The 20,749-nt window shown below is 37.1% G+C and overlaps 1 protein-coding gene across 2 annotated transcripts in view; it reads right to left on the bottom strand.

Moving 5' to 3' along the window:
- LOC150085821 (uncharacterized) overlaps positions 1 to 20,749 on the bottom strand; it is a 354,492-nt gene that overhangs the window by 108,405 nt on the left and 225,338 nt on the right. For both annotated transcript variants that reach the window (XM_090374264.1, XM_090374263.1), the window contains exon 10: positions 2,910 to 3,085. In XM_090374264.1, the coding sequence (XP_090230390.1) occupies positions 2,910 to 3,085 (176 nt within the window). The remainder of the gene's footprint in view (positions 1 to 2,909; positions 3,086 to 20,749) is intronic.

The raw sequence follows: 20,749 nt of genomic DNA on the forward strand, positions 1-20,749 counted from the left end.
TTTTCCTTTGGATGGTGCAGCATAAGTCTCAGGCTTCCTTGCACCACGTAGCTAATAATAATAATCTTCGATATAGCACCTGAATAGTGTTTTGTGATCACTGTTGATCTTAAATGCATTGATCCTTTAACATGTTCTTTTATACGCGCACTGTCCCTTAAAATAGTATTCATTGTTGATTCAGCAAGATCTAATTCCATGCAATGGATGACAAACTTTGCCCTGCTTCATACTTCTTAATCATTTTCACCTTCATTTCTAAATCAATTTTGTTTAGTTTCCTAGCACTGTAGGCACTTGCACTTTCCATTGGTCCCTTTCCTTTCACCATTGTAATAAGTAAATAGGAATGAAGAGAAGATTCTGAAAATTTATTTATGTTTTTATATGATTGAAGGTTTCAGTGAAGGGGGAACACATTTAACCACAATATCATAAAAACCCCACAGAATTCCAGTTATCGGTATTATCACACATGCAATAACATCAAGTTTACTACTCGTTTATAATAGTTTGCGCTAACAGAAAAGCCAAATAAACCGGAAAGTGCAAATTCTTTTTATTGTTTTATGGTGGTGACCTCTGGAAATGTGTTTTAGAAAAATATCAAAATTGATTCTTATAATGGAACATATGATAACAATGAAAGTGTAGTGGAATTTCCCATTATAAAAATGACCTTTTAGAGGGATAAATAGCTTAATTATATAGTGAAAATTTCGATTTTTATTGGGTTGACACTATATTTTCACGATACCTCCATTTAATTCTACGGGATGCAAAATATGTTTCCATGATTTTTTTAAGTTTGCACAAGCCGGCAAAAACTTACATAAAGTTGAATTTCCGTAAGGCGAATATTAAGTAAGCGGGGGGGGGGGTTGCAGCCCATGGATCAAAGGACCACGCAACATTTAAGGTCTACTACATAAGAAAAACATTTGAACAGGCAATTGCTAAAACTACAAGAAACGATGCAATTTCCTTAACAGAGTTCTGGAAAAATTATAACATTAGACATGCAATAGAAAATATTCAGCATGCTTGGCAACAAATAACTGCAAACAACATGTGTGGGTGTGGAAGTGTATTTTGCGTCAATGTGCAAATAGTAGTGGTTTCAAAGAAACTGTTATAGAAGAAATAACAAATATTGGAAGAGAACTTGGATTTGATGAACTAGAAAATTACGATGTTCAGGAACTGCTCAATTTACACTCGGAAGAATTGACTGATGATGATCACCTACTTTTAGATCAACAAAGAGTATTTGAAGAAGCCAACAATGATGCCGAAGAACGAGATAATGCGAAGGAGTTTACTCTCAAAGAATTCGAAGATATCTTTAGAGCTGTAGAAGTCGCGAAGCAAAAAATTATGGATGCTGACCCTAACCTCAATTGAAGCATGCAAATTCACTGAGATGTGGATAACGCACTCTGCATCTACCAGCATATGAACGAAGATTTAAAGAAGGAGAAAACAGTTCAGTCTACATTGCTAAAATATTTCGAAAGACAATAAAGATGTTTTTGTCAGTGTAAGTGTACCTTTAGGAATGACATTTAGAATTTTTTTTCGTTTTTATTTTGCTTTCTATAATTACAGTACTATATGACTTTGTCAATAATAAATTTAAATTATAAGTATATTCTTTTTATCCTTTATTGCAATATTTCGTTAATAAACAAATAAAAACTTATGTTTAAAATTTTTCATTATCTATTTCCACCGAGCTGGAACCAATTACAGTATTTTACACATAGTTATAATTTTGAATAGTGCGAATTTGAATAATGCGACTACTTCATCGGATTCATTAGTCGCACTAATCGCAACCTAGCTGTATATATAGGTAAAAATGTGTGATGCAACTTCACGTTGAATTTTAATTCATTTTGTATGCCATTTATTGATACTTGGAAATTATTTCAAGACATTCTAAACCTCTTCTGATGAAGAGATTAAGAATATTGAAGAAACAGAAGCATTCTACTTCTGTTTCTTCAGTTGAATGATATTCGACAATTGATTCAAAATGTCTTAAACTTTTTCCTGATGAAGAATTATCAAATCTCTTTTTTTCTGTTTACTAAATTCCCCCTTTTCAAAAAGGTATAATTAGTTTTGGTAGCAATTAGAAAGGTTACAATTACAATGGCATAAAAAAAACAAAAAAAAAAAAAAAAAAAAAAAACATTACTACTCTCAAAATGAATGTAAGTGGGCATGACACTGGATGATTTAATCAATGTATATACATTAATTATTTTTTAAATGTTTTAAAATTCAAATATTCCTCTATTAATTTTATTCTTGATAAGTGACTTTTGAGTTTCATACATAGTTTTAAGGTTACCTGTAATGGTGTTCTTATTACACAGCTCATCTCTAAGTCATAAAAGTCAGCATTATGCATTTTAGTATGAACAGCATCAATACTGTGTAGGTTTGTCCGAACAGAAAGATATAAGTGCTAAGAGATTTGTGCTAAGCAGAAAGAGATAATAATATAAACACTGTTAGAAAATAACTTCGTAACCTGTTACAATTCATTAGTACCTTCCTTTGATATTATTTTAGCAATAATATCATAATCAAGTTTTTGATTTTTATTAGAGATATGCTGCATATATATTTTTAAGTTACCAGTAGAGAGGCAGCAGTAGTTAAGTGCATGTTTATGTATTAGGGGAGGGTCTGGCATATAATAATACTACATGTTTATAATTCTAAGTTCTGTTATTCCAAATAAAAGAATATGCTATTTGATTTCAAACATTTTACTAGAATATAAATCCAAAGTAGTACAAAAGTGAAAAAAAAAATTAAGTATAATAAAATGTTCCTGCTGCTTTTAAAAAAGAGGCCTTAATATGAATATTGTTGCTCTTCAAATCACTTCTTACCCATTGTATTTCAGTTCTTCAAGATTAGAAGCATTCCATTCTGATCCAAGATAAAGGTATTCAAATATTTCAGTTGGTGCATCCATCTGCCCTAAAATGGTTAGCATTTCCTGATCAATGAATGGCTTATACTCATTAAGATTCATATCCAGTTGCTCCTCAAGGCGAGTACGAATCTGAATAGATGAGCAAACAGAGGGAAAAATACAATCCTACATACATGTCCATATACAGAGGCAAAAATAGACTGATTTTACTTATGAATTAAGGTAAATGTATATGAAATTTGATCAAAAAATTCCTATTATTTGTGTGCATATAGACTAATATTATTAAAGCAGCCTCCCTAGGCTTGATACAGCAAATCTAGTGCTTATACCACTGTTGGAAGCATTTCTACCATTCTGGTACAAATTTCAGTTTTAGGGAATTAGATCTGAAGATTACAGAGAATGGGGATGAGAACCAAACATAAGAATTTGTTCTTCTGAGCCCAAGTGTCAATCACCGTTTCTATAAAGAAGTTCTAGTGCAAACTAAAAGAAACACCACAAAAATATCATGAAAAATGGTACGCCAAAGACTGACTTGCTGCATCACAACAATGCACCACCCGCACATCAGTCAAAATATGCAACACATTCTGCCAAAAAATCACAAGACTACTATACTAGATTCCAACCCTCTGTATTTTCTAAATTATTGGTTTTCAACTGGTGTTCTGTAAGCCAAAGTGTTTACTGAAATGTTTCATAAAAAATTAGTATTTATCTATATTTAAATATTTTTTTATATTTTAAAATAAAATAAAGAAAAATAATCAAAATAATTATATTAAAAACAATCTTATTATGCAACTAATTTGAATTAACTTTTTATAATCTTGAAGGCAAATTTTTTTTTTTTTAAATCAAGCTTAATGAACAAAATATAGAGTTTATATATTTAAAAAATTGCATGTATGCATTTTTCTCCAATTCCTTTACTCAAAAGTTGCCAAATCATGATCTAGAGCTAACTCCTTATGATTTTGCTTGTTCATAATATTAAGCCTTTTCTCTCAGATTTTTGAGAGCAAAGACTGCTTCATTTTGTGTTTCAGAGTTCCATAAGCAAATATGCATTTGAACGATCATGAAACAGGGACACCCGAAATGCTGCCAAAAAATAATAACAATCACTGGATTCAACATATCCAGTGATTTTCAATCCCACTGAATCCAGTCTTATATGCAGGACACTTCATATACTGCATACAGGATGGCAGGGGGAGAAAGCCAAAGTCTAGCCTTGCTTCATATTTTAAAGTGATATTAATTGTTTTATTTAATCAAAGATACGAGGACCAGTACACTCCTAATTTTTTGCTTTCAAATGTGGTGCTGTTTGTTTGTTTGTTATTTGGTTTTTAAGAGCAACTAAGGCCATATTACTCCAGGGGATATGCGATGGTCATGGGCTTGAACCCTGGTCTAATCAAGAAGTGTGTTCTACGCACTGTTGCTCCTGCCCACCTGGCTACAGAGGCACCTCAAATTTGATGCCATAGATCATTTTGCATGTCACTAAGTGGTCAATAGTTTTGCCATACCGAGTAGCATTGTGATCGGTCTTGTGGGTGCAGCATAAGGACACTTCAAAATGGTGATTGTTGTTATTTGGTTTTTAGGAGCATTAGCAACTAAGGCCATATTGCTCCGAGAATATGCGGTGGTCATTCCCTGACCTTTCCGCATGCTCCGTATTTGGTGGTGACGGGCTCGAACCCCGGTCTAATCAAGAAGCATGTGCTGCGCACTGCTGCTCCTTCCCACCTGGCTACGGAGGAGCCCTCAAAATGGTGATGTTACAGATATAAGTATCAAGCAAAGAGTGGTGATTAAATTTCTTACCAAGGACGAAGTGATGCCTATAGAAATGCACATGCATTTAAAAAATGTTTATGGTGACAATACTGTAGATGTCAGTAGAGTTAGACATTAGGTAAGACACTTTAAGATATAGGATAAAGTGCTCATTGTCTACTCTGAGTGTCACAGTGCTCTGTGAAGGCCAGAGGTTTCAAAAAGAGTCAAGCGTACATTAGTGTCATATTGTTCCTCTGACTGTGCCCCCGGTAGGATCTCTCATTGCCTATCTTTAGCCACGTGAAAGTAGGTCAGGCAGCAGAGGGATTGCTTTTACTCTGGCGGGCCCTACCACCTAGTTTCCGAAGATTTCAGTGGCAGGGCCCTATATGTAGTAAAAAAAAAAAAAAAAAAAGTGTGCGCAGTAAGTTAGAGTAGGGTTGAAGACTGAAGAGGGAAACAGAAGTATGGAGGGATGACAGGGAAGGCAACCCCAAGAAATTCAGTGGGGACAAGTCCTACCAGATGAAATAGAAGGGAAAGGGGTGGGAATAGAGATACCATAATTAAGTAGAATGGTAAAGGTTAACGGTTGTGCAGTTATCATTCTGCTGACAGATGCTGTGCTGGTGTTCAGAGTTTGGAGATGTTGTTCCCTTGTATGGTGTCAAGGATATTATTTATTGACTGCACTCGTGTTGTTGTTAACAGTCCTTGTGGGGAATTGGTGGGTGTGAGAACCTCACCCTGGTGAGTTTCTTGGTGGTAACCAAGAAAGTTAATAAAGTTACCCATGGTTGAGACAAGATGTTCCCAAGCCTTCTTTTTACAGTCATGTAGCATTGTCTTAGTGCCTTAACTTCATTTTCTGACCAGGTCCTGTGGGCACTCTGTAATTCCTTTCTCCTGATAACTTCTCTTTGTAAATCTTGGATTTTCCTGGTCCACCATGGAACTGCATCAGGAGTAGGGTTTCCCCTATTGATTGCAGTTTGACTGGCATTTGTTACAAGTCCTGTCATTTTTTGTTGGAGGATGTCAAGATCGGTTTCCATTTCCAGCCCCACCTGCCTGCCCATGGTGTGCAAAGTTGCGAAACTTTAATGGGCGTTAGATTGGGATTTCACGAGTATCACAGCCTTTGGTTATTGTCGTTATTTGGTTTTTAGGAGCATTAGCAACCAAGGCCATATTGCTCTGGGGATATGCAGTGGTCATTCCCTGACCTTTCCGCATCCTCCATATTTGGTGGGCACGGGCTCGAACCCCGGTCTAATCAAGAAGCGTGTGCTATGCACTGCTGCTCCTGCCCACCTGGCTACGGAGGCGCCCCCCACAGCCTTTGGAGTGTCATCATCCACTTATATATGTTTATATGTAAGTGGGTACCCTATAACTAGCTTGGCATGCACATACGGCTTCTGCAGCAAGAGAATATCAGCACACTTTAAGATGGGAAAAGTGACATTGTTCACAAGTCCCGAAGTAGCCGACCAGTAACGTCAGTGACAACAGAGCACTGATCAAAGAGGATCACCGCATCACAACATACGAATTGTGCGATACAGTAGGTATAGAGAAACCTGCTGTGATAACCATCATAAAGGAACTAGGCTACAACAAGGTTTCTGTTTTATTTTATTTATTTTTTTTTGTTAGTTGTTGCCGCATCAGACTCCCCCAAAGTTTTTTTTGCATTTTACTCTGATCCAAGCCTGAGGCAGGATTCGAACCCGCAAGCTTTGGGGTTGCCAGGCAGGCACTTTACCCACCTGGCTAGCCTGGTCAGTAAGGTTTCTGTCTGGTGGGTCCTGAAAATGCTGACACATGAGCACAAAGAAGCCTATAAAATCACCTGTACAGAACTTCTCCAGTGCTATGAGTAAAAGAGAGGTTTTTCTTTCACACATAGTCACAGGTGACAAAACCTGGGTCCTCCATTATGACCCTGAAACAAAGAGACAGTCAATGCAGTGGCACCATCAAAACTCATCGTGCAAGGAGTTCAAAAGACAGCCTTCTGCCGGTAAAGTCATGGCAACAGCATTTTGGACCAAAGATGGAGTCTTTGCTTGCAGACTTCTTGAAGCGTGACAACACAGTCAACTCAGATCAATATGTGGAAACATTGTAAAAGTTGAAAAGCCTAAATTCATAGAGCTCGACTGGACAAAAACCTTCTTCTCCATGACAATGCATGACCCCACAACAGTCTGCACACGATGGAGGCCATTGCAAAACCGGGGTGCACTATTCTTCCTCACCCCTCGTAGCTCGGACCTATCATAGCCTTCCAACTATCATCTCTTCAGCCCGCTGAAGGATGCACTCTGTGGAACATATTTTGCAGACAATGATCAGCTCAAGCACAGTGTTCACAAAGCCCTCCGCAGCAAGAGTAAGAACTTTTAGAGGATTGGAATACAAGTCTGACTCAGAGATGGTGGAAGTGTACAGAAAATGATGGTGACTTTGTGGAAAAATAACAGTGTGTTTATTAATGATTAGGATTAATTGATGTAAAAGGCATTGTTGTAGGAATTAAATTTTCTGAGGAAAAATATAGGAGACATTACTTTTGTACTGCTCCTTGTAGTAGATTCCATTATTCATGCACTTTAGCCCACAAATGGATATAAACAGGACTTCAGAAGCTTTAAGATCTGGCTTCCAGACATTCTTTGGAAAATAAATGCCTCATAAAGGAATCTTTCCTAAAATGGGAAAGGAACTATTCAGTACTGTTTAAAGACAAACCAAAAACCGAAAGATCATCCATCAAAGAAGCGCTAAAGTAATACTAAATGCTTATCAGGATTATAATCTATCATGTAAACAACACAAGAGATAGAAACATTTAAGATGCCTTTATCAGTAACAACTGTTCAAGAACTATTAGACAATGGCTTGACAATTAAAGTAATTGTTGCTTTAGGTGTTTTTTTTTGCCACGGCAGCTACTTTGATCATAGTATGACAGTTCACATGATTTATCTGCTCTTCTATTGGTTTTAGGTTACATGATGAATATGGATATACCTAGTATCACATCTTTCCATTATAAGATTAGAGAGGCGACAATGTTTTGGATGGTAATTAATAATATCCATATGATTTTTGTGAGAGTAACAGAGAGAGAAAAGGTTGCCTTGACGACAGTAAGCTATTTTCTATCCATTTGATTAAGAAATCCAGTACTCCAGCCCAATATGACCATACTTTTGGACGTTTAATATCAGTTCTTGTTGATCGATCCAAATCTATGGATTGAAAAACAAGAACTAACATTAAACTAATATTCCTCCCCCCCCCCCCTAAAATGATGTTGGAAGGAAAGATTTCTGTCCCATACCAAGGTTAGGTCTCCGAGAGAACTGATATTCTGAATTGAGACATCAGAAATTATCTTTTAAGGGCACAAAAGGTGATATTGTTGTACATGAACGGCAGAATTACTTAAAAAGTAATTCAGCAGTGATTCTTCGTGCATTAAAAATCAGCAGAGAAAAGAACCACAAAGTGGCAGTGATCACAGTGTACTGATGTGGGATTTACTTAAAGATATAACTACCATCAGGGGTAAAGGAAGGGTTATTGCTTTTGTAAAGGTGACTACAGTGGTCTCAGAGATTTTATAAATTCCATACAGTGGGACCAACTGATGATGTCACCAACAGCAAATTCTAAATGGGAAGCATTCAAGGAACTAATCTTGGAAGCTACTAGGCTTTTCATACCAACTAAGAAATACCGTTTAGAGTTTACACCTAAATGGATGTCAGATGACCTAATGAGACTCGTGGCAGAGAAGAAAACTACATAGGATACATATAAATTATCAGGAGGCACAGATGCCTATGGTAGATATAAGATAGTCTGAATATTACAGATTATGAAAAATATTTGGCAAACAATGCAAAGAAAAACAGTAAAGAGTTCTTTACTTATGTAAACTCTAGAAGGAAGGGGATGAATCAGATTGGTCCACTACACATCGACGGTGCATTGTTGATGAACCTGCTGAGGTAGCTGACAGACCGAATGAGTATTTTGCATCTACATTCACACATGAGGTCAATAGGGAAGTGGAGGCCAGAAGCTTACCAGACTCTGAGCAGGAAGCTAAATAACTTTGTAATAACTGAGAGCAAAGTGGAGGAGAAATTGTTGAAATTGAACTAAGAAAGGCACCTTGGATGGATGGGATCTATCCAGTTATATTAAAGGAAGTAAGCAAACCCTTAGCCATAATTATGAAAGTGAAAGCTTCCTTGGACTCAGGGGAGGTGCCCATGGACTGAAGATGTGCAAATGTGTCCCCAATTCACAATTAGTCTAACTTATATTCCGGGAAAAATAATCGAGTCACTGGTTAAGGAAATGATGCATGATCATCTAGTCCAGACTGCAGTTATAGTTTAGACACAGCATGGCTTTCTTAAGCCTGACAAATTTCATTGGATGCTATGATCTGGTCACAAAGGAACTGGATGCAAAAAATAATTTCAACATCATACACAGTCAATTCTGCTATAACATAGTACATGGGTTACTAAAAATCTCCGTGTTATGGTATTTTGAGCATTAAAAACAACAGGGGTTATGGGAAAAATAAGAATAGGGCAGGGCACTCAAAAAAAAAAAAAAAAAAAGTTCAGTCTGGTAAGAAACACACTAAAAAAAAAGTTAGAAACACAAAAAAATTACTAACACAGGTTTAAACATCTTAAATTTTTAATAAAACATTACAGTAAATATAGAACTATAATATATATGTACAATTGACATTTCTGTTCAAGGACAATTTTTTTTTTAATTGCAAAATTTAAAACAGTAAAAAGATATACAATCAATAATGACGAATAAAGCATGCAAAAATTGCACAAGAGAGAAACGGAATCAAAATTATGAAGCTTAAAAAACAGGATTGAAGAGAAGGTTCTTAAAATTTGTTTATGATTTCAATGAAAGGGAAACATATTTTGCCATAATAACGCAAAACCCACAAATTCCTGCTATTGGTATTATCGCCATGGAATAAGATCACATTTACTACCTGTTTATAATTAAATTGCACTAATAGGGATGCCCAATGAACTGTAAACTGCAAATTGATTTTATTATTTTATGGTAGTGACCTCCAGAAATGTGATCCTCTGCTCAGGCTATCTTGCCTCACGAAATTTATGTTCAAACAGAAAAATTTAAGCTCCTGAAAACGTGAGCTGGCCTTTAATATCACCTATTATCTTGTGAATACAGCAAATGACAACAGTGTCTCTCCAACCAATGCAACTATAGTAAATGGGAAATGTAGCTCTCACACACTTCACATTTTTTAAGCTTCGTAAACTTGTATGTATTATTGCGCAGATTGCTGTGTTCAGCTTTGTGCTGGGTTTTGTGTTCATGAGGTGGTACTCGCAATCGAAATCGCACATGAGGCAACGTGCAGATTGCATTATACTCGCATAGTTCACTAATACATCACTCACATTGGAGCAAATCCGCATTGTAAAAGCGCACATTATAGCAGAACTGACTATACATGGATTTTAGGAAAGCTGCCAGAATGGGTAAAAGGATGGTTGAATGGGAGAAGACAGAGTGTTTATCAATGGACACTGCTCTTTGTGGACTAATGTTATTAGTGGAGTTCCCAAAGGTTCGTGTTGGGCCCATTGTTGTTTTCGACATTTATCAATGATATTGACGAAGATATATTAGGTTAACGTCGAAGTTTACAGACGATATGAAGGTTGGCAGGGTTGTTAATGACAGTAATGATAGTATGCTACTGCAGCAGGATATGGAAAAATTGAGCAGATGGGCTGAGAGGTGGCAATTAGAAGGAAACTATTTTGTAGAAAGACAGTATTCATCTGAACAAAGGTGGTGCATGGATTTTTGCCAGTGTCATTGTAAGGATACTTAGGGTTCAGGGAAACTGTTAATAACACTGACTAATGTAAATTACTGCATATGAGCAGCGATAACCCCAGAGTAACACATCACCTGAGTGGTACTACACTCAAGATAGTGGAGAAAGAAAATGTCCTGGGGTAATTGTGCAGTCAGATATGAAGTTTTCTGAGCAGTGCAAACAGGCAGCAAGAGTAACTCATGGTGTCTTGTCAATAATATACAGTAATTTTGCTAGCAGGAATAAGGGGATAATTGTCACCTTCTATAAGGCAATGGTCTGGCCATACCTTGAGTACTGTATACATGTCAGGAGGCCTCATTTTAGGAAAGGTGTGGAGCAGCTGGAACGAGTACAGAGAAGGGCAATGAGATTACTGAGAGGAACAAAGGGTTGCTGTTACCAATAAAGGCTTAAATTCTGCAAATTGCAGCTTCTGGAAACTAGGCACCTGCAGGATGATATAAATTAGGCTTTGAATGGTTTGAGCAAGATCAATGTTGATGGGATTCTTCCTCTTGCACAGATTACTCACCTGAAGGGACATAAATTCAAATTGAGAAAAGCCAATTGTAGAATAGCAGATGTGCAGAAATTTGTCTTTAGCCAACAGATGGATGATAGTAGGAACAAAGTTCCATCGGTTGTAGTGAAGGTCAACAACTTAAATATGTTCAAGGCAGAACTAGACAAACTTTTCGGTGAATGGATATGTGAAATGGGATTTTTTTTTTTTTTTTGGCTGATGATATATAACCTTGCTTTCCTGCATCATATGCCATTGCTAATGCTCAGTACAGGTCAATGTTAGCACAATTGATATTAAGAGTAGAGTAAATGGCGGAATTATTTAACAAGTACATGTAAATGTTGAAAAAAAAATCTGCAAGTTAGGGTTGAATTTGAAAGTGTCTGCAATTCTAACCAGATATGATAGGAGAGAGTATATGCTGAGAGCCTTGTCAATCAAATCAGTTCTGGAGAGATTGTGCATGCCTCGTGGGGTAGAAATTTTCTCAGCATGGCTGTGCTTGTTAACTGGAGGCATTGCTTCTACAGGGATGGGATATGCTTAAATAGAAAGGGTACGAGAATATTTGCTGATGCTATCGAGACAATGTTAGGTGGGTCGGAAAATTGCTAGCTTGGGGGGGGGATATACAGACTAATAGATTAACAGTAGCTGCTGACAGGGGTGAAAGCGATTCTTGCACTGTTTATATTGGAATCAGCAGCAGCCTGGAAAAGAAGGTGTGAGGGAATTTGGAGACTGCTGGAGTCATTGCGGAACAAGTGAATACATGGGCTGTGTTAGGGTTGATAAAAATAAGACCAGGTGCATGTATACCAATGTAGATGTTTAGTAAATAAATTTGATGAATTTGAGGTGTTGGTCAAAACATCAGAGGCACATATTGTTAGGATATCAGAGAAGTGGTGTCACTGAGATATATGGGATGCAGAATTGTAATTTGGGGAGTACAATGTGTACAGAAGGGATGGAAGGGAGAAGGGGTTATGCTGTTAGTTAAGAAACATAAAATTGAAGGAAGTGCATCCAGTTGGCATGGGTGGATAGTGCAATGTTGAATCAGTTTGGTGTGACATAACCACTGGGAAAGCAAAATTGAGAGGAGGAGTGTGTTATAGGCCTCGTGAATCTGATGAGTACAATGAACAACTAAACAGAGAAATAGAGTGGGCCAGCAAATCAGATTGTCTTATAATGGGGATTTTAACTTCACAGATATTGTCTGGAGCTTGTGGATTGATCTCTCGCACACTAGCAAGGCTTTTGTTGATTTATTGGATAATTGTTTTCTACAGCAGCATGTTCATGAGGAAACTAGAGGGAGTAATATTCTTGATCTGATTATCAGCATGATTTTTCTTCATGCATTAAGTATTTACAGATAAAGGAACCACTAGGTGGCAGTGATCACAGTGTACTGATGTGGGATTTACTTAAAAGATGTAACTACCATCAGGGGAAAAGGGAAGAGTTTTGGCTTTCGAAAAGGTCTGCAGTGGTATCAGATAGTTTTTAAATTCTATACAAAAGAGACCAACTGATGAAGTCACCAACAGTAAATTCTAAGTAAATTCTAAATGGGAAGAATTCAAGTAAGTAATCTTTGAAGCTACTAGTCTTTCTGTCCCAACTAAAAAATACTGTTCAAGGTTTCAGTCTAAATGAATGTCTGATGAACTAATGAGACATGAGGCAGAGAAGAAAAATGCATGGGAGACATAAATTAACAGGAGACACAGAAAGAAGCATATGGTAGATAAGAGCTAGTCTGTACTGAAGTCACAAAGGGGGTTAGGCAAGTGAAGGCAGATTACAAGAAATCTTTGGCAAGGGATGGAAAGAAAAACAGCAAAAAGTTCTTTACTTATGTAAACTCTAGAAGAAAGAGAATGAATCAGATTGGTCCACTTGATATCGGTAGTTCAATTGTTGATGATCCTGCTCAGGTAGCTGACAAACTCAATGAGTATTTTGCATCTACATTTACACATGAGGAGTAATTGGGGGGGGGAGGGGTACACCAGAGGTGTGGTAAACTCTGGCAGTGAGCTATGATTTTGTAATAACTGAGAGCAAAGTGGAGCAGATATTGTTGAAGATAAACATAAAAAATGCACCTGGAGCGGATGGATCTATCCAGTTATATTAAAGGAGGCAGCAAAGAAAGAAAGCAAACCCTTAGCCATAATTGAGAGCTTCCTTGGACTCAGGGGACTCATGGAATAGAGATGTGCAAATGTGACCTCGAATCACAAAGGAAGATCAAAGGGTGACACAAGTAATTACAGACCTGTTAATTTAACTTCTGCTTGGAGAAATTAATGGAGGCACTGGTTAAAGAAGCACTGCAGGATCATCTAGACAAGAATTCAGTTATAGTTAGGACACATGCATGGAGTTGTTGAGATGAAGCCTTGTCTGTCTGATTTGAATGGGTACTTTGATGTCGCCACAAAGGAACTGGATACAAAGAATAATTTTGATATCATATACTTGGATCTTAGAAAGTCTTTTGATACTGTTGTACGTATTGGAGCAGTGTGGTATTGGGGGCAAATTGCTGATATTGATAAAGGGATGATTGAGTGGGAGAAGACAGAGTGGTAATCAACAGACTAATGTTATTAGTGGAGTCTCCTAGGGTTCTGAGTTCAGACGATACAAAGGTTGGCAGGGTTATTAATAACACTAATGACAGTACACTACTGCAAGAGGATCTAGAAAAGTTCAGCATATGGGCTGAGAGGTAGCAACTGAAGTTTAATATTGACAAATGTAAAGTACTCCATAGGGGTAGTAACCCCAGGGTAATGTATCAACTGAGTGGTACTGCACTCAGAGTGGTAGAGAATGAAAAGGACCTGGGGGTAATTGTGCAGCAAAATATAGTTTTCTTGCAGACAGTCTGCAAGAGTAGCTCATGGTGTCTTGTCAATGATATACTGGAAATTTTCAAGCAGGGATGAGGTGATTATACCCATGTATAAGGCAATGGTCAAGCCACACCTTTAGTACTGTATACAGGTCTGGATGTCTCATTTCAGGAAGAATGTAGAGCTGCTAGAATGAGTACAGAGAAGGGCAACAAGATTAGAGAAGGGAACAAAGGTGCTCTTACCAAGAAAAGCTTCAGTTCTGCAAATTGCAGCATCTGGAGACTAGGAACCTGCAAGGTGATCTGATTGAGGTGTATAAGGCCTTGAACAGTTTGAGCAAGCTCAATACTGATGGGATTCTTCCTCTTGCCCAGATTAATCACCTGAGGGAACATAAATTCAAACTGAGGAAAGACAGTGATAGAATAGATGTGCGGAAATTTGCCTTTAGCCAGCAGGTGGTTGATTGCTGGAACAAACTTCCATCTGTCGTTGTAGAAGTTGACAGTTTAAATAAATCCAAGGCAGAGCTAGACAAACATCTGGAGCAAATCGATGAGTGAAATGTGAAAACATCTTTCCTGGCACCTATTACATTTCGGACTGTAGTAAAACCAATTTGTCATGATTTTGGGACACAGAAATGACTTCATTTCCTTGTCATCATTTTCGGATATGATGTACCGGCTTTAAGTTAGTGCTGTTGTTGTTTGGTTTTTAGGAGCATTAGCAACTAAGGCCATATTGCTCCGGGAATATGCGGTGGTCATTCCCTTGACCTTTCCGCATCCTCCGTTTTTGGTGGTGACGGGCTCAAACCCCGGTCTAATCAAGAAGCGTGTGCTACGCACTGCTGCTCCTTCCCACCTGGCTACGGAGGCGCCTTTAAGTTAGTGCATTAGCTTCATTAGCCAATATATATATATATATATATATATATATATATATATATATATATATATAGCGCGGAAATTACGTCTTTGATGTCATATTCGGAAATGACATACCAAATCAAAGTTAGTGAGTTAGCATCATTAGCCAATTTCATTGGCACTCAGAGTCAAGAACATTGTAGGTTTACCGAGCTGTCTAATCATAGCAAATAGATCACACTTACATTGAGCCCAGTAGTAGGTCGAGTTAGGGATTGTCCTTAGGAAGGCCAAATTGTTTTCAATACAGCTGTTAATGTATTCTTTGGATTGAACTTGCACATGGGTCAGTTTTGTATCTTTATGTATGTATTTGAAGGCCGATGTCAAAGAGTCTCACTTTCTCAATTTCATTATCTTCATTGCTACATAAAGGAGATGATAGGGAGTAACACCGTGTCAGTCAGATCGTCTGAGTTCGCTCATTGCCTTCATGAATGGTGTCACTTGTAAATTCTCTCAGAACATTCTGAATTGTTCAAGATAAATGCTGGGAAAGTACAGTTCCTCTGTGTTCTCATCAAACAGAAGGCTCTGTGGTACTTTAGTTTCTCCTGGGGCGATTCTAAGATATTTATCCTCACTCCACAACGTTTGATGTGGAGCGATGAGACTTTCCTCGATCGGAACAGCTTTACTTATGTTGTCTTTAGCCAAATTAATTTCCATGTGATTGTCATCAAAGAATGACTGCTCTATCATGACGTGATTTGATACAATCAACAGAGAAGCGTGTTGACCAAATATAGAAGCCACACTTTAACCACTGCTTTCTTACTAACTTGATCAAATAGTTCAGCTTGTGTATTTTCTTGTGTTTTATATATGCACATTTATACAATGATCATCGTCAATCTCCCTTGGCAAGTGATGGACCATCATGTTGACTGAAACAGGTACATTGATCACTTGGCCCAGAATGCCATATTGTTCGTATGCGTGTCTCAGGCGCCTTATTTGCACGAATGGTAAGTGAGGAGAAATAAATCTCTCTGTCACTAAATCTTCGGTAAATGCAATGGAATTTTTGGGTAGACAAAGCCATTTGACAATTAGATGGCACTGGAATGGTGTTGTTCTTAAGTGATCCTCTGCAGCTATTACACACAAGGATTCCGTCGACTTCAAAATCAGGAAATGCGGTTCACATCAATGGTATATCTTTAACAGCAGGTTTCTTTGTGTCATTTTTGAACCATAGATGATTGCAAATGTAGCATACAGAACAGAAATTGTTTTTCATAAATCTCCTTTAAAACTATTGATGCACATTATTATGTTAATAGTAGTTGGTTTAAGGAAAAGAAGCTTGATCATTTAAACTCATCTCCTCTGCAATTGGAAAAATGTCCCATTGTACATAATTAATACTCACTTCAGGTACATTGTTGTTAGATGGAGTGTCATTGCTGGTTGAAGGCTAAATCCAACACTTGATTTTCTGTTTGCCTTACGCAATCTCAATAGTCTGTCATTCTCGCATACTCATTGCTACCTACGTCTTTATTTTGTTAGGTTGGCTTGCTTGATACTCTCAATAATGCTCTGCATTTGACTTCAGCATTGTTGAATGGCCAGCTGTAGCAGTGAGGCATTCAGTCCCTTTCACTAATCAGAAAATTATTGATGTGAAAACATCTATAGTGGAATATAACAAATCTATAGCCTAACAATGGAATGTAATGAAAATGAGGATTGCAACAAATACAAGTATTTGTATTATTGCAATCATGATTGTGACATCATACTATTCAACAAATGGGCAATTAGGCTATCGACTTGGATTTCGCTAACCTCTTCCAAACGTTAATTCAGTAGAATAAGTAGCGGGCGTGAGCATAAAATATTACATCATTCATAACTTTGATTCTAGCTGTTTGATTTTAAAACGGTTCTGATTTTTGTCAAAGATGTTTTCATATAAAACATCTTTCATGCATACTGGGTACACATGTGATTTTTTTTTTTTTTTTGCTTGCATCATATGCCTCTGCTAATGCTAATCAATTATAGTAAATGGTTGAAGTATCTTCCACCTCCTTTTAGTGAAGATCATTGGTGCCAATTTGGATGGTTTTATTTCCAGCCTGGCTGATTGTAAGTAACTGTTGTTATCCAGGATTTGCTTTACTGGATTCTGGAAGACTATGGGTGCTTCCTCAGATTTGTAACAGGTGATAAAAATTTTAAGGTCATCTTTATATGATACATTACAGCTGCTGATGAGAAGAGGTTCCAATTCTGCAGCGTAAAGGGCAGCAGACAACACTCACTCTTGTGGGACTCCTTTGAAGATGGTATAGTATCAGTGGAACTGTTGATGAGAGACAATGAGATGTCTTTCTTGTAAGATCTTAATCAGCATATTGAGATGAGTGTCTGTTATTCTCAAGTAATTCTCTAATACTGTTAACAAAGTAGGCACAGAGAATCTGTCAACTGCAAACTTTATATCAAGGAATATTTCACTTAGACTATCTATGCAAAATAGCATTTTAATACCTCCTGAAATAACAATAAGGTTGGTAATAATAGACAGTCCAGGAATGTGAAGAACAAAACCAGCAAGCAGTGTTCGTGAAACTGGACATAGAAGGAAAGAATAGGTAATTATGACTTGGAAAAATGCAATTTTCAATTAAAATTTGTAAAAGTAAATATTTAACATGTTAAAGCGGTGATAAGCAAAATACAGCTCTCCTAGCTTTACAATGAGGCCCATGATCTAAATAAAAACTATCGAAGTTGATGAATAATTATTATATTCCTAAAAAATATTATTAAACAATTTTACACTGTTTTAGTGAAAGTACAAGTAATACTTTTAATACAAAAATATAATAAAGCAAAAGTTTCATCTCTCCTAAAAAGTAACCATTACAGTATTTGGTTAGTTCTGGACAACAACAACAAAAGGACAACATAAAATGTAAGCACTTTTGATGTTTAAATGCTGTAAAACTAGGCAAATACCTAGTTCTTACTGCACCAGTCAATTTGTAACATCATTAATGATAAATAAATAAAAAACATGCAGATACCATTTATAATGCAGCCCAAAAACATTTTAATACCTCCAGAATTAGCCCCCATGTCAAAAAAGGTTGCTCATATCTACATTAAAAGAAATTGTTGCAAGTTCTTCAACAAGTAATAACTGAAAAGTCCTAACTACCATCTTCATTTAGGCAAAAATCAATTACCAAATGAAAAACCATGCCTATGTGCTTGTTTGAGTGTATTTACTTTACTTTCATGGTGTGATTTTTAATTTTCACTTGAAAGTGGTAGTTGGTACTTCTTCAGCAATACTTGCTGCTGTTTCCAATAATTCTTTTAATATAGTATAATAGGATTTAATTTTGCAAATCATTATTTAATTACACCAAGTTTAATTTACATCTTACCGAACCTTGAGAGGGATAGTACACAGTCCATTTGCATTCTTCTTGTGTCCTTCTGCACCCCTGCCTTCATGTTTTTTATTTATCCATATTCTAATATGGTATAACTCAGGGGTGGCCAACGAGTCGATCGCAGATTTAATTTCGGTCAATCACGATGAATTTTAAATATACAGTCATCCCTCGGTTTGTGCAATGTTATTTTTGAGATGGTAGATTGTGGCACATTTTGAAGGAAAAAAGTAGATCACATCACAAATTAAGTAGGCCACTCCTGGTATAACTGATTAATTTTTACTTTGTCTTTTTAGTTTGTGTTCAGCATTTTAAATTTAAAATTTTATAATTTAGTATTTAATTTGCTTCAGTTAAGATGTTACAATGCATATTTGTATTTTGGTTTGACCTGTTCTTTGGCTTCAGTTTACACGGAAGTTTTCTCGTTTCAGTTGCTTCCTTGTTATTGGGCCAAAAATATTTAAGACATTTTCTGTCATTTTTCTTGATCACTTGCATAGGAGCACCCCTGGTTCATTTTGCTGTCAGCAGGATGCCAAAATGCAAATTTAATTTTCTGGAAATTTCTGTAGGTGTGATCACTACTGTTTCCTTACATCTCTCTCTCTCTCTCTCTCTCTCTCTCTCTCTCTCTCTCTCTCTCTCTCTCTCTCTCTCTCTCTCTCTCTCTCTCGTGGGTATCTGTATTCAATTAGTTTTGGTACAGTGTGGAGCCTCCTTGCTATCCCCAGCAGCAGCTGTGCACTCTTTAAGCAGAGGACTGCTGTCAGGGTGAGAGTGTATGCCTCCTCCTTATCTATTCTAGTAATCTTAATTAATAGTATTTTAGTAATTCTTCATAACAATGCTGTGTGAGAGGATTCTCAGCCAGGTGAAAAAAAAATGCAGTCAGTTCACTTTTTTTTATGAAACTTTGGAAATACCTCGAAAGACAATTTTTGTTGTTGTTTGATTTTATGACCAGAACTACAGCCTGATGTTATCTCATTGAGTGACATTTTTATCTTTCAGTTCCTAAACTATTTCTTCTTCAGAAATTTTTAATAGATCCCATTAATTGATCAATCCCTTGGAAAAATTCAGTGTGTTATATGGGGTGACTTGAATTCGAATTCCATTTAAAGAAGTCAGCTGTAATGATAGCTTGGTGTTTTGAGTGAGAGGTCTCTATTAGTAAATCTCCTGATTGAAAATTAGATCCCGCAAGCACAGAACCATTTGAAGTAAACAAAACAGAAAATCACACAAGAAAAGGAATAAAAATATATTGCTTTCAAAGAGCTCTCTATACGACACAGAGAGAGAAAAATCACTTAGCACTTAGGGCCTTGAAAGCCAAGTCAAGACAGCAGCGTCAATGATATAAAAAACTTTGACTCAACATTCCAAAGTGGACAAAGTTTGCAACAGTAGCTTTCTTAAAGCAATGATCATCAGTCAGTGATGTCTATCAGATAATCTAAGCCAGAAATCCATAAATAGAAAAATTCTACATGACTAATATTTAATACCACCACACAGTACCCGTAAACTCCTATTGCCATTTCTTAACATAAAATATGTAAGTTTTCAGTGAAATATGGTTTCAAGTCCAAATAAAAATCCAAAGTCTGGATTTAAAAAACTGCTTTCCCTCTGCTTTTTCTGATAATCTCTAGTTTTCAAAGGTCAAAGGATGGTAGCCATATACATATAAGAGAACACAAGTCAATTTAGGGCAACGCCTCATTCTGTACATAGCAATGAGCAAACTAGGTTTCTTATTTACACTGAAAGTACAGAAAACGTGGGATACCTGGTTCCCGGGCAATGCAATGCTATTACCCCTCTCACTAGTGGACGAACCCACCACTTGGCAGGTATATAGGTACTGGGTCACTGCATTCACGTTGACGGTAATTCGATGTCAGTATGGACCAACATCGCAAGTTAACTGACTTTGAAAGAGGGATGATGGTGGATGCCCGATGCATGGGTCACTATCAACGAGGTGGTACAGAAACTGCACTATTCCCATTCGACAATATCAAGAGTGTATTGGGAATGGGCCATTTCCGGAATAACATCTCGCCTTGGATAGTGCTGTGGGTGGAGAAAGGTGGTGGATGAACGTGTCCATCGACGTCTATCTTGCACTGTTTCAAACAAACCGGAAAGCAACAGTGGAACAAATCATCAAGAAGGGAGGTGCCAGAAACGTCTCCACCAAGACCATCAGGCAATCATCAGCCATAATAGGTTATGGGAGCTGCCGACCCACTAGAGTCCCATTGCTAACACCATGACACAGGACTCTATGCCTCAACTG

Source organism: Mastigoproctus giganteus, chromosome 5 (genome assembly GCF_048544385.1).
Source record: "Mastigoproctus giganteus isolate SK-2022 chromosome 5, ASM4854438v1, whole genome shotgun sequence".
Taxonomy (NCBI): Eukaryota; Metazoa; Arthropoda; class Arachnida; order Uropygi; family Thelyphonidae; genus Mastigoproctus; species Mastigoproctus giganteus.